Source organism: Eulemur rufifrons, chromosome 1 (assembly GCF_041146395.1).
Source record: "Eulemur rufifrons isolate Redbay chromosome 1, OSU_ERuf_1, whole genome shotgun sequence".
NCBI lineage: Eukaryota > Metazoa > Chordata > Mammalia > Primates > Lemuridae > Eulemur > Eulemur rufifrons.
Window position 1 is genome coordinate 64,398,069 of NC_090983.1, and position 26,700 is coordinate 64,424,768.

The window sequence follows — 26,700 nt, forward strand, 5'->3', positions numbered from 1 at the left end:
CCGCATGCTGTCCCTGACATCCTGAGGACTCTACAATCCTAGGAAATGCTTGGACTTGGGCACCATGGGAGGGAATGAGAGAAAAGACCTTCCGAGTTTTATTGAACCGCCAGGGCCTACGAAGTAAACACATCCTTCACTTCTGTAGGTTTCTGTAACTGAACAACACCTAGAATGTATGGGTAGCCTCATTTTACACAATAATGCATTAATCATGGTGGTGCTAGAAAGGACCTCAGAAATGATCCAGCCTTAGGCAGACCTTCACATATGTGTGCAACTCTGGATTTTGAGAAACTGAATCCCCCAGAGATTTGGGGGAGCATGCTATTTAAAGGAATTCTATACTGAATCCTTTCATTAGGAGAGTATTCACCCTCTGTTTTGCTTTTTTTTTTTTTTTTTTTGGTCCATAATTCTGGTTTTCCTAAAGTGAGGTGTGCTTGTACTGCCTTAATTCTCACTGCTACATTTAAGAATTTTTTTTCTTTTTTTTAAAATTTTGTGATCTTGTTTGGAAATACATTTAAGAATTTTTAAAAAATGATTGACTATTTACTGAGTGCATTATTGTGTGGTTACTGAAATTGTAACTATAAAAACTACGCAACACGGAAAAATGTAAATGAAATGTTACATGAGAATGATGGAACCTGAAATTGTGCATTTGCTATGATAACAACTATATAAAAATCATAGTTACATGTAAATTAAGATCAGAAGAAGCTTTTACAAGATGAGAGTAGGTAAAGACACAATGTTACAGAAATTTTTACTTGAAATGTGCCATGAATTTCAAAATTGATTATAGAATTAATAACTGAATTGTTCACATCATCCATTGGCTCTTGGCTGAAGGTGAAATAATGCGGCATCATGCAATTCAAATCCTGATTCCTCTATTTTAAAGACTTGAGTGATGCTCAGGTATGATGGTTCCCTCCTGTAATCCCAGTACTTTGGGAGGCCAAGGCAGAAGGACCACTTGAGACCAGAAGTTCAAAACCAGCATGAGCAACATAGGGGACCCCTTCTCTACAAAAAAATAAAATAAAATAGCCTGTTGTTGTGGTGTGTGCTTGTAGTCCCAGCTACTCAGGAGGCTGAGGCAGAAGGATCGCTTCAGCCCAGGAGTGCAAGACTGCAGTGAGCTGTAATTGAGCATTGCTCTCCAGCTTGGGTGATAGAGTGAGATCCTGTCTCTAAAAATAATACAAATTTAAAAATTTTTAAAAAGACATGGGTGAGATGTAACCTCACACAGTTTTGTTTTCTCATCTGCAAATGCAAAGCTAGTAGCCTACATAGCAGGGAGATTGTGAGGATTAAGTGAGACATTATACAGTAAGTGGCTGATGTTGTGTAAGAGATATAGCGTATAAGAGATTCATGGAAGTCAAAGATGAGCTTGACCTCCAGGAAACCAACTAGAAAATGGCTGTTTTCCAGGCTAGATTCTAGCGGGGCAGGGGTACCCTGAGCTAACCACACTTTGCCCATTCTCCACCAATACCAATGACCCAGGGGTTTAGTAGGTAAACTAAGTAGGTAACCCACACAATTATCAGGCAATTCAGTCTCCCTGCACAACACTCGCTGAGGGGTGTTAGCTCCTCCTTTTGAGTACATAAAAGACAAATCTTTCAGAAAGTTAGGATATCCTAATGATTGCACAGCAGTTAATACCACTGCCCTGTAATCACATTACCCCAGGAGTCTAACTTACTTTCTTCTAGACGTCAAGGTACAGGTCCTGTTCTTCTGAGTGCTAGATTAGATTTCCTTCATCCCCCTAGGCCAGACATCTTCCACATATAAAGGATTCCATAGAAAGCATTTTGACAGCACAGGATTACTCACCTTTCATTATCCTTGCTGTGTCCATCACAATGTATATACCAAATGCAGAAAAGTCCTGACAGAGATTGGAAGGTTTACAATCACTGCATTCTACATTGTGCATACAGGAAATGGAAACAATTGAGGTTCATATGAGCAGGAATTTAGTCCTCTAGACAGATTTACAGTCTTGCTTATGCTCCAATATCCATTAGAGTGTGAAGGTTGCAAACATAAAAAGGCTCATGCAATCCTAGGAGCATAATTTGATGTGGAGTAATATTCCCAAAAGTGCAAGTGAATAGCTCAGTGTCAATCTATGTGAAAGCCACCACACTGGAGGTGAATTTTAGGTCTCCAATGTTGGTCAATATTCCCTGTTAGTAACAAAATGGAATCGGGAAAATTCTCAATTCTGGTATGATAGCAAATATGACAAAATCATCAATACTTAAATACAGGAAGAAAACTGGTGTTCTTTATAATTTAGAGCTATGTGTAAAACAAAGGATTTTAATAGAAAACTGTGAAGGAAACATTAACATGCACCCTGAAATTGAAATATGCTCTACTGAAATAATAAGAGAAATGAAGATCTAGACAAACATCAATAAATGGGCTTGAGATTATAATGGAACACAAGATACAGATGCTAATAAATCAATAGTGGATTTGTCTTGCTCCTGTTTATATTAATAATAATAGAACATGATACCATCTTAAAAGAAGGGTGTACTATGAGAACTCAGTAGAGCACATACTGTAATGAGCATGAGACAGCACTTTACTAGACTATCCTATTGAATCATTATGTAGCAAATTACGGGAGATCTAAAAAATACATCTAAATATTAGAAAATATTTACAGGAAAGAGGAAAGGCCTGGGGTTATTTAGTCAATAGAAAAGATGCCCGAGAAGCTATTTATATCACAGAGGACTGACTAAACATTATCCATCATCCACAGAACAAAATGTGATCCTTAATGTCCTAAATTGCAATGTGAGCACCTAGAAATAAGAAGGGATTTCTTGATAATAAAAATGGCTTTACTCTTGAGTAAATTATTGAAGGAAGTTGTATGGTCCTGTACAGTCCATAGGTCAATAATAAATGAGAAGCTCTGCTTTATGTAAGCTAGTTTGGTGCTAAGGAGGCCCAAGGTATTAGATCAGAGAATGTCTAGGAGTTTTAGCCAAGTCTTGTATTCTATAAACATTTTGACTTAATTCCTACCTTTGGCCCACTGCTCTTTTTTTCCATGTGTGCTCTCCTTAGGTGATCTCATCCTTCTGTTGATTTTAAACACAACTCATATATTGTTGCTGATTCCCAAGTCTGTCTCCATCTCCAGCCTTTCCTCTTAATGTCAGACTCTCAGATAGGAGTACCTGCTGGACACACTCACTCAGCTGTTCGCTGGCCCCTGAACATCAGTACCCTACTCCCCTAAACAAATACTTTTTGTGTGTGTGTGCGTCTTTACAATTTATTGACCTGGTTTCCCACCAGGACCGCAGTCGAAGAATCGCTCAGCCGTGGCAGGGACGACACACTGCTGCCCAGGTCCCAGAGCTTCTCCTGGAGGGCATCAGCTACAGGAACCTTATCCCAGCTCCAAACTGGACGCCAACAAATACTTTTATGTTCATTGCAGCACTGTTCACAACAGCCAAAAGATGAAAGCAATACAAATAGCCAACAATGAATGAATAAACAAATTGTAATGTATATGCACAACAGAATATTATTCGGCCATAAAAAGGAATGAAGCACTGACATGCTACAATGGGGATGGACCTCAAAAACATTATGCTAAGTGAAAGAAGCCAGGTAAAAAAGGTCATATGTTGTATAATTCCATCTACATAAGATATCTAGAGTTGGAAAATCCACAGAAACAGAAAGCAGATTGTTGGTTTCCAGGGGCTAGGAGTAGGGAGGAATGGGGAGTAACTGCTTATTGAGTAATTTTCTGAATTAAGTTCCATGTAGCAGACAATGTTTATTCTATGAGTAAGTAGAGCAAGTGAAAGAGTACATAATAAGAATGTGCTCATCTGAAGTTTCTATATCCGTTATTGTGCTAGTCAGCCTCCAAAGGTGACCTGTAATGATCTTCCCCTCCTGGTATTCATGTCTTGTGTACTCAGTCCCTGGCCACATGGTGACTAATAGACTATGGCAGAATTGATGGTTTGTCACTTCTGAGATGAGATTATAAAAGACACTGAGTCTTGGTTGACCAGGTGCTCTCACTCTCTCCCGATCATTCACCCCACCCACCACATTGTCGTGAGCAGTCCTACAGAGGGAGACTCGGAGACAGAGGGACTGAGCATGCCAGCCACAGCCACGTGAGTGAGTCAGACCTTCAGCTGACCACTGCCCCACTTGACAGCCCAATCTCGTGAGAGACCCTGAGCCAGAGCCACCCAGCTAAGCTACTCCCGAATTCCCAACTCTCAGAAACCACATGAAATAATGAATGTTTATTATTTAAGCTGCTAAATTTGGGGGTAATTGTTAATCAGCCATAGATAACTAATACAATTATTAAACATTAACAGTAACCATGACAATAGTTTGGAACTTAGACCAACAGAACTTTTTTTCAGGGGTGTGTGTTTTATTACTAACATTGTTTAGAGATAAAAAGGGTGCACAGTGATAATATAAAGCAGATTGGTTTTTAGTTACTTTCTTAGTGCTTTTAAATTCTCCATCGACAATGCACCCCTTACTGCCTGCAGCTAGAATGGATCACTCCCACTGCTCTTGCACATCCTGACCCTAGTTTAGGCCATTGTCACTTCTTCCCTGGAGTAACTGGGGTTTTTTGATTCTAGTCTCACCCATTCCCATTGACTCTGCCTACCATGCTGATGACAGTGTAATCTTTCTGATCATAAATCTGACCTTGTAACTTAGATCGCAACTCAGATTTCTTAAAACTCTTCAATAACTCCCTTTTGCCTGTATAATAAAGTCCAGGTGACTTACAAGGCTCTTCATGTTGACTATGCTTAAAATATTTGAAAATTTCACTTATTGTATGCTGGTATTCTAACAAGGTTCTCATGGTCTGGCCCTATATAAACCTTTCCAGCTTCAATTATACTCACCCCTGCAGGTGTTTTAGTTCAATTGTGCTGCTATAATAAAATACCATGGGACTGGGTAATTTATAAACAATAGAAATGTATTTCTCAAAGTTCTGGAGGCTGGGCGGTCCGAGATCAACGTGCCAGCATTCAGTGTCTGGTGAGGGCCCTCTTGCTGCATCCTCCCAAGACTGAAGGCAGAAGGGCAAATAGGGCCTAACCTAGTTCCTTCCAATCCTTTTATTAGGCACTAATCCATTCATGAGGGCGGAACCCTCATGACTTAATCACTTCTCAAAAGGTCCTACCTCTTAATACCACCACAATGGGGATTAAGTTTCAACATGTGATTTTATGAGACATTCAAACCATAGCAGCATGTACTTGGAATTGTAAGTCACAATGAATGATTTGTAATTCTCCAAGTATATGCTTTTGCACTGATCTTTTTGCCTGCAATTCTCCAACTCCCCCCTAACTAACTCTACCCTACTTCATGCCAGTTGTATCCTTATTTACAAGGTAAATTCATTGGATTGATGTCCTGAGAGAGGTTCAGACTGGGCACCATGGGTGGGGCACTCAACCCAACCTGGTGACTGAAAGAAGTTTGGATGGAATTGAGTCTTAAGGAAAGAGTAAGAGTGAACCAGGTGAAGAAAGGTGATAGACGCTCTAGGCAGAAAAGGTCTAGTCCGGTTGGAGTTGAACAACCATGTGGCGAGGGCTGGAAGGAGCAGGCATGGAAGGGTGGATAGAACTACAAGCCAAGAGGTCACATGGTGGAAGGAAATGAATGTGGAAAAATGGGAAGGGAGTTACCAGTTGTGGTAAGAACTGGGCACTAAACAGTGCTTCTCAAACTTTGGTGGGGCTAGGAGGACACAGTCTGAGAATTTTAAAATTTTGATGATTTCTTTAAAAGCATGTTACTATTTGTAAAGCAAATACTTTTCTTTAGCAATGACATATAATGAGATTTTAGTTTCTTAAATCAGAGCTCAACAAAGTAGAGTCTGAGGATTAATGTCTGAGAAACATCAAGCTAGGAGACTTATACATAAACATTCCTGAAGACTGTAAAACAATTCCCTGTTTATGACAAAACTTCATTGTCTTTTATAAGCACTGGTTCCCTTTTATCTACGTTCTTATTTGTCTAACCCTCTAAGACCTCTAACATATATGCCAGTCACACTTTCGTCTTGTAAAAACCGTGTTGCCTTTCTGTTTAAGTGTTCATTAAATGTATTGTGGATATCACCTAGTTACCTAGTATAGAAGCAAGAGTACTCAACAACCAGTAATTCTCCAAGTTCTGCATTAGGTCTTTCTCATGTACCTACATCCCATTTACAACTCACTGATGCACACCGGCTTTTTGTAGCAAAATGTCTCATTTTATCCTTCAATTATTTCAATACTCTCAGGCAGATAGCATTAGAACAAAGGCATTAATCAAAGCTAATTTGTTTGGCCCACTTTTGATTAACTATACCAAAAAATATTTGCCTTTGGGTAGAAGAGAAACCAGATTGGAGATCTTGGATGGGACAGTTCAAGCCTCAAGGTCCTTAACTTGTTGCTTCTTCTGCAGGAACACAACCCTCTGCTTTTTACCCCATGCAGGGTTCTTATTGCTGACCCATTCTTATTTACCATGCTTCCTCAAAGAGGCTTTCCCCAACTACTCTACTTAACTTATTAATTTAATTACCACAAAGTTATTTCCCCCCATTATCCTGTTGCTTTCTTCATACAGTTTAACACAATTTATCATTGTTTTATCTCTGTCTTCCTCATGAGATCATAAGGTCCATAAAGGCAAGCACCAAGTCTACTGTGTGCTCAATATTCTGCACACAGAGGATGCTTCTTCAGTGTTGGTGAAGGTGTAACCTCTCTTGGGAAAAAAAATCACTCAATGACTCGTGCTTTCCTACGGGTCACCTTGGCACAAATTTCTATTAAGAATCTTTCATGAGCTCCTTCCCACAAATGTGATAAATATGTAGAACATATTTTAAATAAATTGTTATTATTTTTTAATTTTTTTTAAAGCAAACAGACGTGGATTTTTTAGAGAAATGGCTGATTCAGGTCTGTGCATGAACTGTATAAGAATCTAGGACAATCTTATATACTAGAAAGCAAAAAGAGGAACCAAAAAGACTATTAGGGTCTGGTTAAAAAAAAAAAAAGACACAGGAACCAATTCAAAGGGGCTCCTTTTGGCCAAAGATGGGACAATTTGAGCATCAACAGGAATAATGACTTCAATGTATTGAAGCAATTCAAATACAGTAAAAAAAATTCATCAATTCAGAATGTTACTTAAACTGGTTAGCTTTGGCGTTTCCTATGACACCAATTCATTATTCTTAAATTGGTAAATATGGGGAAATTTATTCTCTTTCCCATGCTAACTGTATTTCAAGTTAACCAAAAACCTGAAGAGAGAAAGTTCTTCTCCATAGATAATTTCCAACTAATAAGAGCAGAAGAAATGATAAAACATGCAAAAACCACAATTTTGTAACTCATATTGAAAAAATGGATTAAGGCAACACCCATGATTGTTTAAAACCATCCTGTGAATGGTTGATGGGTAATTTTATAATGGATAAGTCAGACCGATAATACCTGAACTTCTGATCAATCTTTTTTTTGGGGGGCTTGCATTAAATTTATAAATGTATTTGATATTATATGTTAAGTTATACAGAAAAATTGATGTGTTTATGATGATATATCCAACAACATGGAATGAACATCTATTTGTTCAAATCTACTTCTTTATCTTTTAGGAGTCTTTAAACATTTTTTTCTCACATAGGTTTTGTAATATTTTTCTAAGTCTATGCCTAAATATTTTATTTTACTATATTTTGCCATGTGCATTGAGTTGTCTCTCCCATTTTATGTTCTAACTGGTATTTGTTTGGATATATTGATTTTTTTTCTATTTGGCCCTTTTAAAATTCATATATGTCCTCATATATGTCTTCTCTTTTCTCTACTTGTTCAAATTCCACTAGTTCCTCAATACACATATCTGGTAATACAGCCTCCATGAAATACTTTTCCTATTTGAATAAAATATTTTTTTGTTTCTAACCTGCATTAAGCTACATTTGTAGTTTTTTTTTTTAACACTTACCATATTCTACTTTGTATTATATTTGTTTACATATTTGTCTTAATTTTTCTTTTTTCTTTCTCTATTTTTAATTATTATGGGTATATAATAGTTGTATATGTTTATAGGGTACACGTGATGTTTTAATGCAGGCACACAATGTGAATTAATCTAATTAGGGTAATTGGGGTTGTCCTGATGTGATACACATCACATCCTCTGTGTGTGTTCAGTACCATCTAGGAAGTATTCTTTGCCAAAAAGAAGTGAATCTGCATCTAATCAAACCTCTAGAACTAACCATCACTTTAAATTACACCAGGAGTTTGTAATCAGCCATGTGGGAGATTCTATAGGACAAATGACCCAAATCTTTTAACAAATAAATATCAATTTAAAGAGTGAGTGGGGACACTCACTTAGTCTTAGGAGAGATATCACCAAATTTAAATGTGGACATTGTTTCATCCTGATTGAAATAAATGAACCACAAAAAAATGATTTTTGGACAATAGGAGAAAAATGAACAATAACTGAGTTTTAGCTGGTATTAACAAATTATTGTTAAATTTGTAAGGTGTGATGTAGTATTGTGTTTTTAAAAAGTTATTTGTCAGAGGATGATACTAAAATAGTTAGTGGTGAAATATGATGCTTAAGATTTGCTTTAAAATACCCCAGGAAAATAAAAGTGTATGTGTGAAACAAGAATGACAAAATGTTGATGAATGTTGGAGCTAGGTGTTAGGAACAGAAGAGTCATTATTCTCTCTGCTCTTGTATCTGCTTGAAAATGATCATGTTTAAAATTAAAAGCTGATTTTTGTTTTAAAATGTTTTGGTATAAAATATAGCAAAAATACAAAAGAATCTACAAACTGCTTAAGAAAAAATATTGAGATAATATCTTTATGTATTATGGATTATGTATCCACAATCCAGAGCAAAACGTGGAACATATAAGTCTCCTTGGTCCCTCCCAACTCATCCTTCTCCCTCAAATATACTATTTCTGAATTTTGTGTTATTATCTCCTTGGTTTTTTTTTTTTTTATAAAAGCTTTATTTTTTAATACTCTTGTACCTATTCTTACACAACATACTGTTTAGTTATATTTTCTGTTTTTGAACTTCATACAAGCGAAATCATGCTTTATGCATTCTGTTGACTTGCCTTTCTTGTTCAACACAAATTTTGAAATGATCCATGTTAATGCTTTGAACGTAGTGTATTCATTTATTTTACTGCTGCAAAGAGTTCCATTGTGTGCATATACCAACCTTTTAAATCTGTTCTACAGTTGGTAGACAGTTGAGTTATTTTCAGTATATTATGAACATTCCTGTACATTTCTCTTGGTGCACATACAGAAGAATTTCTTATAAGATATACACCTGTCACTGTGTTGTAGGATGCATGCACATGAAATTGGGTAATGACAAACCATTTTCTAAAGTTGTAGTTATACCAATTTACACCTTCTCCACTAAGCAGTGTTTTCAGATTTCCCCCTTCCCACATCTTTACCTACTCTTACTATGTTTAGAATTCTTAATTTTTGCCAATCTGGTAAGTATGAAATGGCATCTTATTATTATTTTAACTTGAATTTCTCTTTTTACTAATGACTGTGAGCATCATTTTATATGTTTTCTGGATATTTGTTCTTCCTCCACTGTGAAATACACACTCAATCTAATTCGCTCATATTCTGATTAGTTGTTTCTGTTTTTCTTATTGATTCCAAGGAGTTCTTTATATATTCTATATATTAACCTTTTGTATTATATGTATTACAAGTAACTGTTTTGTGGGGTCTTTTTTCACTCCATAAAATCCTTTGATGAATCGTTCTTAATTTTATTATTAATCTTACACTCTTATTAAACCAACCCTTCCCTATCTCAAGGTCAAAAAGATATTCCTCTATGTTGTCTTCTAACAGCTTTTTGTTTTTCATATCTAGGTCTGGATTCATCTGAACTCTCTCCACCCCCACTCTTTGGTATTTGTGAGGCAGGGCTCCAATTTCATTTTTTCCATATGGGTAGCCAATTGACCCAGAATCATTTATTGAAAAGTTCATTCTTTCTCCACTGCTCTGTAATACCAGTCCAGTCATAAATCAAGTGGCTACATAATTGTGAGTCTGCATTTGGGATCTCTAAAACAGGCTGAATTTTCATCATCCAGAAAAAAAAAAAACAGTAAGTGGAACAGTCTAAGTTTGGTAGTTTCTCTTATTGCCTCAGACTTAGAACTTCTTAGATTGTTCTCAATGGAATTCTCTTCCTTTACTCACTCCTCGAAACCATTCTTCCTAGTTTTCCTAGGTTCCTAAAACACAAGTTAGTTCATATCAGTTCTCTGCTTAAAATCATTAAAGGGTCCCACACTGAAACAATCTAAGAAATGTTTTAAGCTCCCCTAGCTAGACAGTGAGCCACTCTAACTTTCAGGTTGTCATTAACCTCAATAGTGCCCTCAATATAGATGATGCTGAGTAAATCCTAGCTTCCTTACAGTATTTCACATAGGTGAACAAGGGGGACATGATTTGCCTCCTGGCATACCCAAAATGTTCTCACATGAGGTTACATTTATTTTATTTGTGTCAAACATGTATGACCTAGAAATTTGTCTCAATCATATAAAGATTATAAGGGTTTCAGTTCACTATTTCTTCATTATTTCAAAGTATCTTACTAAACCTGCTTTAAAATGTTATATAAAAATGTAACTGTTTAACAAAATCACGCGTTCCAATCGAGTCTGATTTACCTTGTGTTAATAACAGATTCTCCGAAAACCAAAATGACAAAACAAAGTAATAAAGGTCTATTTAATAACAAATGAATTTTTTTATTAGATGTACAAGATCCCCAATTTGGGGATGGTTTCTTACCTGTGCTATTTGTACATTTCAGTATTATCTCTTTTTGAGCTAGAATATAAAAGTCTTCTGCAGGCAGCTTCAGGGACCAATTAACTCCATTAAATTATATCCAGTTATGGAGTGAACTGAACCACTGCTCGTCTGGGGCTGTCTAAAGCTGTGACAATTAGGAGATGGAGAGAGGCAGAAAGGGAGAGATTGATTTTATATGTCACCGAAGCACACGGCAACAATATGCCAGCGTGACTTTCAAAATGGCCTTAAAATATTCCAAACTCAGGGAGTTTCCTTGCTCCTGAGTGGGAGTTGACAGACTGTCTGGCAGCATTAGAAAGAGGCAGAGAAAAGCTGATGTCTATATTGTGTCCTCTAATAACATTCTGCCTCTGCGGCATCTCCCCCTTGGAAAGATCCGTCTATTTGTTGTGAGGTGTGTGGGGGGTGTGGGGAGGATGCGTGTGGGTGAGCTCTGCCTCCTCTTTGTGCAGGGGGCCTGATTTCACCTCTCACATCTGGGAAAACCAAACCGAAGGACACTAACCCTCCCAAGGTCACCTAGAAAATTAGTGTGTGGCCTGGGGTGGGCGCGAGAGGAGAACCCAGGTGTCCCGACTCCAGCTTTGTGGTTGGGCATTAAATCATTTTCCCTCCCTGTGAAAAAAAAAATCATTGGGCGGGGGGAAGTGAGAGATTAATCAGACTTCCTCTTTTTCCTTACCTCCCCTCCCCCTTACGGAGATAAAAACTCGGGAAAGCAAAAGAGGTGCCTGCTCTGCAGTTCTTAATCTGAGTCCCCCAAATCCACCCCCACCTTCACTTCCCCACCCCCGACACAAAGCGATCCGGGTTCCCAGGGCTTCCGCCCGTCCAACCGCGAGCCCAGGAGGTGAGGAGTGGTTAAAACTCAGCCCTCACCTCCAGCGGGTCCCGGGCTCGGCGGCGCCCAAGCCCCGCCCCCGCGCGCCCTTCCCCCACGGCCTCGGTACGCCAGCCCTTCTCCCCTCTCCCCATCGGGCGCACCCACCCCAGATGCCGCCTGGCACCGAGCGCAGCCGCCGCCGCCGCAGCAGCAGCACTTTCCACTTGTATTGATCACCTCCCAGCCCCGCTCAGCCTGCTCGCCCGAGCGCAGCGCGGCCAGCGCGCCAGCCCTTGGCAGCCCCGGAGCAGTCGGGCTCCGGGAGGAAACTCCTTGGGAGCGCCCTGTCCGGGGTGCCCTCTGCGCTCTGCAGTGTCTTTCTCTCTGCCTGGGAGGAGGAGGAGGAGGAGGAGGACGTCTGGTCCCGGCTGGGAGGTGGAGCAGCGGCAGCAGCAGCCGCCTAGGCAGCCGCAGCCGCCGCCGGAAAGGGAGAGGCAGGAGCGATCGAGACTTGGAAACCCCAAAGTGTCCGCGACCCTGCACGGCAGGCTCCCTTCCAGCTTCATGGGCAAAGTGTGGAAACAGCAGATGTACCCTCAGTACGCCACCTACTACTACCCCCAGTATCTGCAGGCGAAGGTAAAGGGGCGCGGGGGTGGGGGTTGCCGGGGGAGGGGGTGCCGGGGGCGCGCGCAGGGTCGGGCCCGGGGAGGGGCGCGCGCCGCGAGCCCCCGCGGCCCCCGGGCGGAGTTGATGGAAGGTTGCTAACTATAGCGCTGGCCTGGGCTGAGCCGGGCGGCGCGCGGGGCGGCGGCTTCCCGGTGAGCGGAGTGCGGAGATCGGGTTACAGAAAGCCGCGGGGGGAGAGACTAGACAGGAAAGAGCCGCCAGCCCCTTCCTGGCCCGCGAGGCGGGGAGGGTCGCGGGGCCGAGCGGCGCCCCTCGCGGGGCGCTGGCTGGTCAGCGGCCGACGCCTGGGGTCCGCGGCTGGCCCCGCTGGTGGCGCGGCTTTTCGACCCCTTCTCCAGGGCCTCGCCCTGTGAGCAGTAACTCTTCGCTTCCCCCGGAGTGGCGCGGAGCCTCACCCCCATCCTCCCCAAGGGACGCCCCTCAACCTCCCGCGCGCGCCTTGTCTGGAGCTTGAGGGGGGGCCTGGACATTTTCCTCCCCGCCTCCAGCCCGGTGCGCCCGCCCCTCGCCTCTGATCTTTGTGCGGTGTGGCACTTCACCTGGTTACTGATTTCTACTTTTACGCTTGTGTTTTGGGTAGAAAAGTGGCCAAAGTTCACTCAGCGTTCATTGAGGTCCCTTTTAATCTTTTCTGTAGCTTTTGCAAAGGAGGGGCAGTGGGCAGATTACAGTGGAGAGAAAGAAGCGACTTTGTATTTAGTTAAAAACCAAACAAAACACCAAACCAAAAGTACCTTATATGTTTACCACAGATCGATTTCCAATGGTGCTTTCTCAAAAGTGGCCTCGGTACACTTAGGTAACAACAGCTGATGTCATGTAGCCATATAAATTGCGACTGGCTTTCTAGGGACCCTAGGTACTTTGTTAGTGGGCCTATTTTATTTTACGATAAGAATTGGATGCCTCCTGAACTCATTGAAAAAATTATTTGGGTCCATGAAGACTGGAGATTTCACTGCTTTGGAAGCTTCTGCCACATGTGGGAGGGTAGGAGTAGGATACACCAGCCTTCTTCAGCCGGTAACATCCATCACTAACATCTGTCAATACTCAGGCTGTCCTTCTAGATCACGAAAGAATCAGGTGTGGATGCAGTGTCTGAACTTTCTTTGGGAGGTTGTAATCATGCCCTAGTTGCTGGCAGACGCGCATTTCTCGCCTGGTACAAAGAATCTCTGATTCAACCTTGATAAGCTTTTCTTTCTGAGAATGTGTGTGGTCCATGTTGTCATGTACCTACAATGCACCCCTGTATTTGTCTATGTAAAAAGGACACTTGTCAGCATTGAGACCAGAAATTTCCTAGCATTTAAGGGCCTCATTTGCACTCCACCCAGTTCCCATTTTACTTTGGGTCACCAGAAAGCAGCAAGATGGTAACAGTAAGGATACCTATTATTTCTGTGTGGTTCTCAAGTATTTGTTTTCAGAAACTTCAGGGGGATGCTGATTTTCTCTGTGAGCGACATTGTAGCTGTTCAAAGAAATTTTGTGGCATAATCAATGTGCTGCCTTTTAGATGTCTTATATATTTAATTCACTTGTTTAAATTATGCAGCATTGGGTGCCTAAAGGACAGCCTCTTCAACACTTAACAATATGAATAATAAATACATACACTCAGGTGAAGAAGGAAAAAAAGCCATGTTTCTAAAGGCACATTTACCTTAGTAATTTTTATGTACCATTAGTAAGTTCGAAACCAAGTACATAACATTTAATATAGCTAATGCAATGCCATTTGGCTTTTTTTGCCCTGTAAATAATTGAAGAGAGAGACAAACAGCAAGAGCCTGCTCTAGTAATTAGGGTCGGATCCCAGAAAGCTTTAGGGCCCATTTTCTGATAGTGTGCTTCCTGCATAAAGCATTTAATATTGATTTGTGTTGCGGTAAATGACATTCTCAAAACATATTTTGCTGTTTCTGCCATGAAATCTGAAATCCTGTTACTCTGAATCCCTTTGTTTCAGAGAAAGGTACACATATTCACTTGACCTATATAATATGGTATTAAAATTTGGTAATTAAATCTAAATTCCCTATCGGAAATGTATCTTGATTATCTCAGAAAGGGGCATCTTCTAAAAATGACACATAATTAGATGCAGATTTTAGGTAAGCAGAATTCAGAATGCATAACCTTTTTTTCCTCCCTTATGTATCTGTTGGTACCATGGTAGTAGTACCATTAAAAAAAAAGAGAAAGAGAGAGACTTTGGTTTGTAGTTAAAAACGTGTTGCCTAATCTGCCTAAAGAGTTAATAAGCTCACTTAGAATCTGTTGTCGCCTGTCATGATCCCTGCCTCCTGCGTGTGTGTGTTTTAGCCTTCCTGAAATATGGGATAGAAAACATCACTCTGTTTAAAGTGCAGTGTTGTGTTTGCTAGCCAGAGTTGTTTTGAAACTTCTGTTTGGAAGCTATATCAAAAACTGAGGAGTGGCATGGTCATTTAAAAAGTGATATTTAACTTGTGAGCAAGAGATAGATGTGATTTTCTTGAATCAAGTAGGAATAAACAGATGTGTTTTCTTTTCCTCAGGAGGAATAGATGATACCAATTAAAATGGCACTTAAAAATGCATTTTGTTACCATACTTTAAAAAATTACATATGCCAAACTGTTCTTCTTGTGTTAATGATACAGTTAGAGTCTATTTTGGCAAATTTATTTTCTGATTTTTTTCCCATAAAAACTTACTAGTTCTACGTTTATTAACCAAAAAGTAACATCTAAGGTGCTATATTTGAGCAAATGACCATATTGGTATGCTTTGTGCTTTGACAAAAAAAAAAAAAAATCATTACAAAAAGTAATAGTCTGCATTAAACATAAAGTAAGTTTGAGAATACTATGGAAGGGCAAGACATGGGTAGAAATAAAAAAAATTGTATAATTTTCACAATACCTTGGTGTAGAGTAACATAAATTTCAAGTAACCTGATTTTACACACTGTTGGATGTTTTTGGGTTTCTCAGTCAGGATGGTCTTATCACAGCAGGTTCTCTTTAACACCTGACACATTCATTCTGAAATGTAGTCTGATGCAGCTTCATCAACGTAAGCACATATAGTTCTAAAGGGTTTTTTGAATTTTAAAATGACCTATGCTGTGCTATATTAAATTTAGTATTCGCTTTTTCATAACACAGAAGAAAAAATTGGTAATCTAACATTTTAACTTAAAGATTTGTATGTCGACATTTTCAACCAATGGCTGTCTTAATTTCACTTATTGTACAGGCAACCCTTGAATCCTGGTCTGCTTATTTCAAAAATTCAACATACATTACTGCCAGTGGAGGTATGGAAATGTTTATGGGGATTGAAATACATAGTCTATTTCTTTTGACAAAAAGGATGTATAAAATTTTCTTTACATGATTAGTTAGCTATTTTATATCAACAAAAGGCAATTTGACACATTTATAATCTTTATTCACATAGTTCTAAAAATATATTTCTTTTTTTTAAATATATTTCTAAAAAGAAAACAGTAAGACAACTGAGAAATCACTTAATCTCTCCAACTCCCCCACCTACCACCAAATTAAAAAAATATATATATATTTCTATAAAATATAACCAAAGCTTGATTTTGAAGTTTTTGTACATAGAGCAGTATTGTTTTCTATGCTGAAGAAACAGCTATATTAATGTTTGTTTCTGAAACTAAACATAATTTTTTCTTTTAAGCCATTTTTGTATAAGTGTATGGCAAAAAGAACATATCTGCACCTATCTTCAAAATCTGAAAAATAATAAATGATACGAATTTGGGATTCCATTAATAAAGGCTACTAGGACAAAACAGTTTTTCTGAATTAAACTTTTCCATACACTAATTCTTACTTAGTTGTAGCCAAATGAATAGTATCAAACAATCTGTTTCTCCAGAAATTAAAAGTCATGATTTGATACATAATACTGAGTATAATAAAGTGGATTGGAAGTATAAAAGCGTAATAAATATTAAGACCTGGGGTGCTTTTTGTCTTAAGAAGTGGCCATGTTTAGAGATGAATAAAATTTGCTTAAATATATCAATTTAATAATGCAATATTTTACGCTGATGAATAAACCTTATTTCCTTAGGGGAGTGGGATATTGTGACTGGAAATGGTATTGGAAGACTCAAGGTCATGTAAATGTTAAAATGAAGATGCATTATAATGCAACATTGTAGCACCCTTCTCTTCCAATAGCTATTTCATTTTAATTGCCTGTACTACTATTATTTTATAAGTTTTCTCTTTCTATATTGGGAGCCAAATCTTAAGCTACTAGAAGGGAACAGGAAAAGAAAGTGAAGAAAAGTAGGAAAATATTCATTTAGTATTAGTATAGCTAGATAGACTTTACATCTTTGGCAATCTTGGCTTTGAATTTAAATTCAAATATGGGTATTTTCCATGTAAGATACTTTCAAGAAAAAAATTTTGAAAACTTTACTGATTTGTTACTCTTTGTATTTTGCTTAATGGTTTATTAAAACTTTAAAATTACCTCAGCTTACTTAATGTGTACTTAAATTTTAAGTTACAGATCTCTTAACCAAAGACAAAGATACCTTTTTCCCTTTTCTTTTTCCTGAAGGAGTTACCAGAAAAGAAAATCATTTTTTTTCTGTATCTGTTTAACCAATAAAAATCATATGAGATAGATCTAGAATGGAAGTATAAGTACTCAGTAAAAATGTCATGGACACTTAAAAATTGTTCATTCTTTTTAGAGGTGAAGAATTTATCTAGTTTATTTGTTACTGGATGCTCAATTGACTAAAGTTTATTTTCTCCAAGTCAAGTATGATCTTGCAACCCTATTGTATGCTACTCTTCAAAGTATGTCAACATCTCCTTGGTTTCTTGCTTGATTCCTAGAGCAGTAGGTGCTAAATAAATGCTTGTTAATGAACTATTATTATTTAGAAAAAGTGCATGCAAAATTTTCTTAGACCAGAAAAATTTGTAGACCAAAATCTACAAATACAATAATCTAGCTTAATTTTTTAATGAATTCTCAATATACTTTGATTTGTGCTTTGATTTATTTTGTTCCTATAATGAAACCTCTCAAATGTTTTATGAGTTGAATAGGAACCCTAAGATGAATCATATATCAGTTGGTCAATGCTTAATTTATGGAATCAAAAGTGCCTTTTGGTGTAAATTTTATTAAAGAATATGGGTGCCAGAGAAAATCTCATAGAATTATATTGGGGGGGAAATGTTACACACTGAATCAGTGTATCAGCCTGTCTATGGCTCCTATCACCAGGATGCTCCTTCCCCAACACAGCCCAAATTCTTTCTTGCTTAATTTTCAAGAATATCTCTTTTTTCAGTGTATTTCAGACTTGCTAAAAACATTTATTCATTTGATGAATAATAACTGAAGTATGAACTAGGATTGAGGTGTTGAGAATTACAGTTATCTCTCAGATACTGATTGTTGCATGACACTAACCGTGATACTTGGCCATCTAGCTTACACAGTGGGAGAATATCATTTTAATCCCATTCATTGAGATATTAAAGAAATAAGCAGGAATATATTAGGTTGCTCTTAAGTGAAAGTGTTTTATTCAATGTAAAATAGCTTATTTTAAAGAAATGTGGTAATGATATGTCAGTTATTTAAATGCAGCACCATAATATTTAGTATAAAACCAAACCAAATATTCAAACATTGAACATTGGGCTTGGGGATTTTATGTGGGATGAATTGAATGTTCTGGTTTCTTTGCTGTTTCATTTTAATGAATAAATAGTAAAACCTGGTTGAACACGGCTGTGTCTCAGGAGTGGCAGCACTTGGATGATTCAGAAATCTACCGTTGGGAGTTAGGTCAGATGATACACAGCAAAATGTTTTCTTAGAACTGTGTGTTGCACACACTTACAAATTTGAGCACACACATAAATTTGATAATAGAAAATAAATATTTCTTAATCTGATAGATACGAGGGGAATAGAAAAGTGTAGAGGGGCAGCGACAGCTAAGCCAATGACACACTGAACATATATCTCCCATAATCTAATTCCTTACTTTTGCTTAATGCATCTATTCTCCTTAACATAATTATATGAGTATTTTAATTTTTCAAACAAGCACTGGAAAATAAGCATGTCAAAAAATGATGAGAAATAAAAAGGAGAGAGCAAAAATCAACATCTAGATATCCTAGGGGAGAAGAAACGTATAAATCTGAGCATTGTCATTCTCTCTATATTGTCTTATATTAAATTCTTAAAAGGATGCATTTGTCAATTTAGAAGATGGAGAATAGGTATAGTCTTCTGGATGCTGAATTTGAAAAGTAAGCCTCTAAAAGAGAGTTTGGAGGCTAATATGAACAATTAACTTGCAGATAAATCTGGCACTGTAAACATGCAAAATCAATGTCAGTGGATGATATCCTACATTGGCTATAATGTCTGTATCCTGGAATTCAGTAAAGTTTTAAGCTGGCATTTTGTTGGAAAATTGTTGAGGATCATGAAGGGCCAAAACACTGGCCAATCAATTGTATTTACTGAGTGACCCCAATGCACCATTCTCTCCACTTGACATTGGGAAAATTTAGGGAGTGAAATATCTGGTCCTTGTTCTCCAGCACCTCACAAGCTAGCAGGGAGGACAGAAGAGACACAACATAAGAAAAAAGCCAAGAATATTTACAAATAATACACCCACGAAGGCAGTATACTAGCCAAGCTTCAGAGTGACACGGAAGGCACTAAGATATATGTGGGATTAAAAGTTGCCATGTGTTTCGTGAGAAAAAGTAACGTGCTAATAAAAGCTACAATAAACCTGGGAATTTTGGAAAGAAATTGGGCTTTAAGTAAATGAATGAAAATTGTTTGAATTGAGAATCGCATCGTTTTTTACTTTTTCTGCTTTATAATCCTATTGAATACTTAGCATTTTAAAAGTGATTTTTTTGTACTTAATATAAAGTACTCCTTCCCCTCAAAATTTCATATTCAGTTAATTTATTTCATATTATTATTTTTTCAGTTTTCTGCTTACAAATGTACTGTTAAGCCAACCTATGGGAGGTGTGACAGCCTGGTAATGTAATCCTTAAATCATGACATAACGGTTATATAGAAATGTTACTTTTATTGTTTTGAACCACTTGAAATGATGTTTATTTCTCCTAACTCATTAGCCTTGCCTATGGCAAACGGGAAAAAATAAGTTTGAGCTTTTGTAATGCTGCTAATTAGATCACTGCTTGCCTGCAATCTATACATTGATAATGTGTCTAATGTAAGCTGGCATTTCTTCAGAAAATAAGATTTTAAAAACTATTCCTGATCTTTCATAGATATCTCTTTATCTGGTCATTATCTAGTTTAATTCTTTTAAAATAAGCTGTTATTCACCTCTGCAAATGGAACCCAGTGCTGCGGGAGTCATATTATCCTCAGACCCCAGAGTCCGTCCCTCTGGCTGCCCATTGAACAACATGTGCCATGTAGTTGGGCTGCTGGGGCCCAGATAAACAGTGATCTCAGGGAAAGTTTCTGTGCAACAAAATGAGATCGTTTCGTAGATGTCATAATAATTTTCACTGGTCTTGAAGGAAAAATGCATCTGTCTTCCCAGCTCTGTAATTGTGGGCCCATTTCACGCACTACCAGTTGTGTTTTTTATGCATTGAAAAACTGAATACTTAGAATGGCAGAAATGGACAGATACATCATGGAATACCTTGCTCTTAACTTGAGTTTCTTAGCGGGGAGGCATCAAAGTTGCCAAAAATGAATTTTATATTATTAGCTTATACTTATATTATCCTCAAATAACAGTATACTATTTCCCCTGCTAAATACTTTTTAAACATGGTGATTCTGAGTTGCACTTGGGAGTATATTTGTGCTGGAGAACCTCTAAACCCTCCCTTACCCACAGAATTACAATGAAATATTTTCACAGTTTATATAATAAAGTCCCAAATAAAATATTTGGTTATAAGGAAAAAGTACATTTTATTAGAAATTTGTAATACCACCAGTTTTACCTTTGTCTTCTCAACAACAATTTGGATTCATCACCAAGCAGGCTTTTGACAAATGCAGACATTTATAAAAAGAAAAATTTATTTTCAAGTCATTAACTGAAATACTCCCACGACCCTCTCTGCCTCCTACAAAGCACAGCTCTGATTAATTTCATTGTTTTTAAAATGAAAGTCTAAAAAAAATGGTGCCAAATCCTAGCCTCTTCTTAGGTTTCATTCCACATGATCACTTGCATACTTTTATTTTAAAAAAATAACACAGAAAGAATTGGCTATCAGAGAACTGGCTACTAGATGATATTTTTCTTGTGCTCTATATGATTTGCTCAATATTTGGTGTACTGCAACTTATAAGAGAGTTGTGTTTCCAACAAGTTTTATTCCAAATAGCTTGTCAGTTGCATATTTAGACCTTGAAACTCATTTCATATATAAATTGTTATACTTAATGATAGGGTCCCCAGCCAACCGATAAGAGCCTGTAAAAGTAATTCACTTTATAATTCACATGCAGTTCTCTACTAATCTTACCAAAGAACCAAGTCACCATACCAGACAATGTTTCTTGGAGAGGGAGGTGCGAATTCAGACTTGGAGTTCCAGGAACCTATCTCTCTGCCTTCTGTAGAGGAGTGGGGAGACAGGGCTTACCTGTAGTCCTTCAATAGGGCTTAGAGATTTTAGGACTAGGGAAGGAGTTTCAAGAAGATAGGTGATGGGGCTTGTGGTCAGATGAGCCAGGAGATTGTTGGCACTGGAGCTTCCCACTGAGGTCAGGCCCTGGGAGCCGTCCTTACTACTAAACTAGCTCCCCACTCATCTGTTTTTTCTTCTTGTGCAGGCCTCGGAGGTAATCTCTTGTTCCCTTTTCCCCTCTAATAAAAAAATAAAAGAAAAATTATTATTTTTTTAAGCAGCTTGAGGGTTGCTAGTTGTGCTCTTCACCCTGAGCTCACCACTGGCTAGATTATTACAACCTCACAGCTTTTCCTCGTCTTCTCTAGCCCTAAACATCTCCTGAGTTTGGTAACAAGAAGGGAACGTAAAGACAAAGTAAAAACTGTCCAGTTCTATCATTTTTCTTATTTTTAACTTGTCCTGGTCTGTTGATGGTTCATAACTCTTAGGGGAACCCCAGACCTCCTTGAGAACCCAATGATGGTGCATATTTCCATCAACCTCAAATTTTTACCTAGAATCAGCCTGTGGAGTGCAGGTTAAGAGTCCTACCCTGAAAGGAGGAGAAAGGTGGAACCAACATAAGCTTAAGAGGATGACTCAAACTGGAGACCTCTAGGTATTTTGTTTCTGGGTTTTGGCTCTGGGATGAAGAGCTGCAGAGTGGGAGCAGGAGAGAGTGAAGTGCCTGGCCCTTCCTAGCAAGGGTTTGGATAATCCCAAAGTGTCTTTCCTTTCTCTCTTCTCTCCCACTCCTGCCCCCAGCTTTTCTTCTTGCACTCTTAGAGTTGAGCCACTCTGGACTTATGTCTGACCACTAACAGGTGAGTGTGCTAGTTGGAGATCTGCCAGGGTGACTATCACATAAGCTCCTCCCACTTGATCTGCCCCAATCAGGGGCCAAGTGTGTCTGACTTGATTTGGCTAAAAAACATCTTTGCTACCTCTTAATGCTATAGATTATGATTAAGAATTTGCTAACTACAATTGCCCCTTTGAGTCAGATTTTCTCTTCTGATTCCTAATTCAATTTTATATGGACATTTTAAATTTTATTTGGTAATGTATAAGTGTGTTATAGAAGCACAGACATGATGTAATACTTTAAATAAAAGTACATAATTAGCATAATAGAAAATATCTTGATGATAAATGTGTACTCCTAATGAGATTAGAATTTAAATATGACATGGTCAAATGGTAAGCTATTAACATTTTTTCTTAACTCATACTAAAATTTAAAATCACATAACCATTTTTTCTATTTCTTGACTATTTCACTAAGTTATTCTTTGTCTAAAACATAATCACAGAAGAGTTGTGTTTTTTTAATTTGCCAAAGACTAAAAAAAGATGTTTCTTACTTGGTAATAGTTTCTTAGATTTTAATTTTAATAGCAGAAATCTTAAACATTGATTTTGATTACCTTTTTTTTTAAAGGAGTAGGTTATTTTTTAACATAGAGATAGGATTTAAAATGACAGTGGGTGATATCTGGTATTCTTTTCTGCCCTCTGTTTCTGACACAAAATTCAAATTCATGTTTCGGCAGTACAGGATGTTCTTCAGTGCACATCCTTTGAGCCTTCAAAATTTGATTTGACTGTGTGGTCTGACGATAGCATGTTGAGATAAGTACATTGTGATAGTAATCTGTGCGTCTGAGCCCTAATGAACATCTGCTTTCTAGGGCGCCACAACAGCACCTTTCTTTGTTTTTTCTTCCTTTGCTTCTTTGATTTAAACCCTGTTAAACCCTGCAAATGGGGTCTTTTTGGGGTTTGTTTTTCAGTATGCAAATGCTCCTTCCTCCCTTTTTGGGGAAAAAAAAAAAATAACCCTGTATTTTAAATATGAATGAATGCACTGGGAATTTAAAAGGAGTATGGAGGACGCACACACTTACAGTTCTTGTGTTAGCAACTCAGACATATACTGAAATCATGTAGTTAAGATCATATAGATGGAACTCCCTGGCCAGTTTGATTGAATTCAGTAAATACTTACTGAACCGGCCTTGTATTAGGCCCTGGAAAGTGCAAATATGTAATGAAGACATAGTTTGTGTCATCCTGGAACTCAGTGGGATAATTTTATTTGTTTATTTAAAATTTGTATGGAGGTGTAGTACACAACTTTTAAATATATAAGTTGATCTACTCATGTAACAGCCACTCAGGTGACAATATAACGTGTCCAGCATCTGGAAAGCACCCTCATTTTTACCTGCCAAAGGTGACTAACTAGTCTGACTTCTATCTTTGTAGATTGGTTTTGTTTAGTCTTGTTCTTTATAAAGATCGAATTATATAGTTTGTATCCTTTTGTGTCTGGACTTTTTAGCTGATTATTATTTTGGTTTGATTCACTGACGTTGTTATGTGTGCAATTGTTGGTTCTTTTTTTTTTTTAATGCTTTGTAGTATTCCATAATAGAATATACTGTATCACAATTTATTTATCTGTTCTATTAATAATGGGCATTTGGATTATTTCAATTTGGGGCTACTATGAATAAAATTGCTATAATTATCTTATTCATATCATGTGTTCAACATATATGCTTACTCCCAGGAGAGAAATTTGTAGGTCTTAGCATATGTGTTTGTTCAGTTTTGGTAAATATTACCAGTTTTCTACTCCTGCCAGCAAATCATGAGAAATCTAATTGCTCTGTATCCTCACTAAAACTTGGTTATTATCAGTCTTTTAACTTTACCCCTTCTGATGGGTGGCATCTCATATGGTTTTAATTTGAATTTTCCTGATGATTAATGATGTTGGGCAGTTTTTCATATATGTATTGGCCAATTGGATATCCTCTTTTGAGAAGTCTCTTTCAAGTTTTTGCTCACTTTTTAAAAAATCACAATTTTATTAAGATATAATTTACATACCATACAACTCAACTTTTTGTTCACTTTTTAAAGTGGGTTGTCTTTTTAATTGGTTTGTAGGCTTTTAAAAATATTTTGGATGTAGTCCTTCATCAGACATATGTGTGAGAATATCTTCTAACTTTCAATTTTCCCTTTCACTGTTTTATTGATATATTTTAATAAATAAATGTTCTTAATTTTAATGAAGTCCATTTACTAATCTTTTATGATCATTGCTTTTTGTGTCTGTTTAAGAAATCTTTGTTTACTTGAAGGTCATGAAGATGTTTTTCAACATTTCTCCCTAAAAGCTGTATTTTATCTTTCACATATAGGTACACAATCCATTTCTAATTAATTTTTGTGTTTGATGTGGATAGGGTCAAGATTTGTTGTTGTTTTTTCCCCATGTGGATATCTAATTGATCCAGTACCATTTATTGAAAAGACATTTTTCCCTCTTTGAATTTCATTGTTGCCTTTGTTGAAAATCAGGTGATCACATTTGTGTGGTTCTTCTGGACACTTGTTTGTTCCATATGTATCCTTGTGCCAATGCTACTACTCTGTCTTACTTCCTGTAGCAATACAGTAAGTATGTATTCTTCAAAATGGTCTTCACTATTCTAGGTCCTTTGCATTTCCTTATAAATTTTAGCATTAGCTTGTCAATGTCCATAAAAAAGAAATTTACTAGGATTTTTATTGGAATGATATTAAGTATGTACATCAGTTTTGGGAGAATTGACAATCTTAACACTGATGAGTCTTCCAAACTTTTAGTAGGGTATATCTCTTATTTATTTATGCACTTACCACTTTTAAGTAATTAATAATAAAACACAATAGAAACTATTGTTTTAAATACTTGTTGCGTAAATACATCCAGTGATTTCTTCAGGATCTGCAATATGGTAGTTGGCATAGATTCTGTGAAGAAAATAATTCTTTTGAAGAGAGAGAGAGAATATTTATTATCAGAGATCAAAATTAATTTTGAAAAGTAGCTTGCCACTGAAACTTACCCTTTAAGAACAGATAACATTTTTTTAATTTTTCTTGAATGTATCTCAAAATACAAAACTGTTTCGGCTTTGTACTCTTTATTCACTTTTTGAGGTTTTATTTGATGTTGTTGTGACACCCCCTTGCCCTGTCTTATATATTTATAAACATAATAATAAATTGAAAATTAATTTTGTTTGGAGGATTTTCTGACATCCCTTATGAGTTTTTAATATGTCCCTGATATTGTAAAAGCAAAGATTGAGAGTTGCTGCCTAGATACGAACTTCTAAGCACTAGAACATGCTGCTCTGTGGGCCTCAGTTCCTTCAAACTTTTTCTTAGATGTTTCAAAAATCTTATGTATATATTTTTTCATGCTTTATATTGAAGGTTTTAAGCTTTGATTATTGCCACATTCAGCCAGCCAAAAACAACTACATAGAACGTTCAAAGCTTATTAGTTCTGGCTAGGTTAGCCTAGGTTGAGTAGGAGGTTGAATAGATGACTTCTGAAGTTCCTTTCAACTCTAAATTTTATGATTCTGGGAATTTATAACATCCAAGAATCACAGAATGTTAGAATTGGAAGGAACTTTGGGATCATCTGGTCTAAGCCACTCATGTTACAGATGAGGAAGGCTACCCAGAGTGAAGAGAGAGAAGTAGAGCTCTGGAGAGGCAGAGTAAGGGGGAAGTGGCAGGGGGCGGGGGTTGGGGAGGGCCGAGGCCTAATGTCATGTGACTGGTCAATGCCTTGGCCTGCAGAGGAAGAACAGAGAAGGGAGACCACACAGGGGCCTCAGCAGTCATTCCAGGAAACTTATCGCAGAGGTTGGATGGGATGTGAATGGGGCCAGTGGCACCAGCTGGTGTCTAAACAGGAATCAGTAGTGGTCACTCTGTCTGAGGTCACCCAAGAGTCAGGGCTGGCCAGGCTTCTGCACTTCCTGCCACTAGCACGGCCGCTTCTCTTGATTTGCCAGAACAGTGTCCAGAGCTAATTCTGCTTTGCTCTCGTGTTTCTAACCCATTGACGATTAGCTACGTAGCCCATGGCTGGGTCCCGCTCATCCTCCATGCTCCTGGCCTATGCATGGCCCTGTTCTGTTTCTGGATTTTTCCTTTACCACATTCCTGACCCTCTCACCTTTTCAGCATGCCTGGAGCTTTCCCACATTGGCAGGTTAGACTCCAGAATACTTCATTCTTGCTAAACTTTTTCTATCCTGCCATGACTACCTGCTGTAACCTGTTTGCTCAACAACAACAACAACAAAACCCAGCAAGGTTCTGATTAAACACCACCTCTATCTATTGACGCCAACCCTCTTGTTCACCACTCAGATGGGAACCACTTTCTCCCTAATGCCAAGCACTTTACACCAGTCTCTGTTTTTTTTCCTGAGATATCTGAATGTAGTTGGCAGGTGGGCAGCACTCAACATACAATTAGGATTTAGGAGCTCTGTTTTAGTCAATTATGTGTATAATCTTGGAAAAACAAAATGCACAGTGGGTGGCATCAACAAGCCCATTGTACTATTTGGGCACAGCTTTTTCCTCATGC

At 37.8% G+C, this 26,700-nt stretch overlaps 1 protein-coding gene across 5 annotated transcripts in view; it reads left to right on the top strand.

Moving 5' to 3' along the window:
* The first annotated feature begins 12,005 nt into the window (after positions 1 to 12,005).
* Positions 12,006 to 26,700, top strand: part of RBMS1 (RNA binding motif single stranded interacting protein 1) — a 209,162-nt gene continuing 194,467 nt past the window's right edge. For all 5 annotated transcript variants that reach the window (XM_069472200.1, XM_069472237.1, XM_069472228.1 and 2 more), the window contains exon 1: positions 12,006 to 12,477. In XM_069472200.1, the coding sequence (XP_069328301.1) occupies positions 12,403 to 12,477 (75 nt within the window). In that variant the 5' untranslated portion in view covers positions 12,006 to 12,402. The remainder of the gene's footprint in view (positions 12,478 to 26,700) is intronic.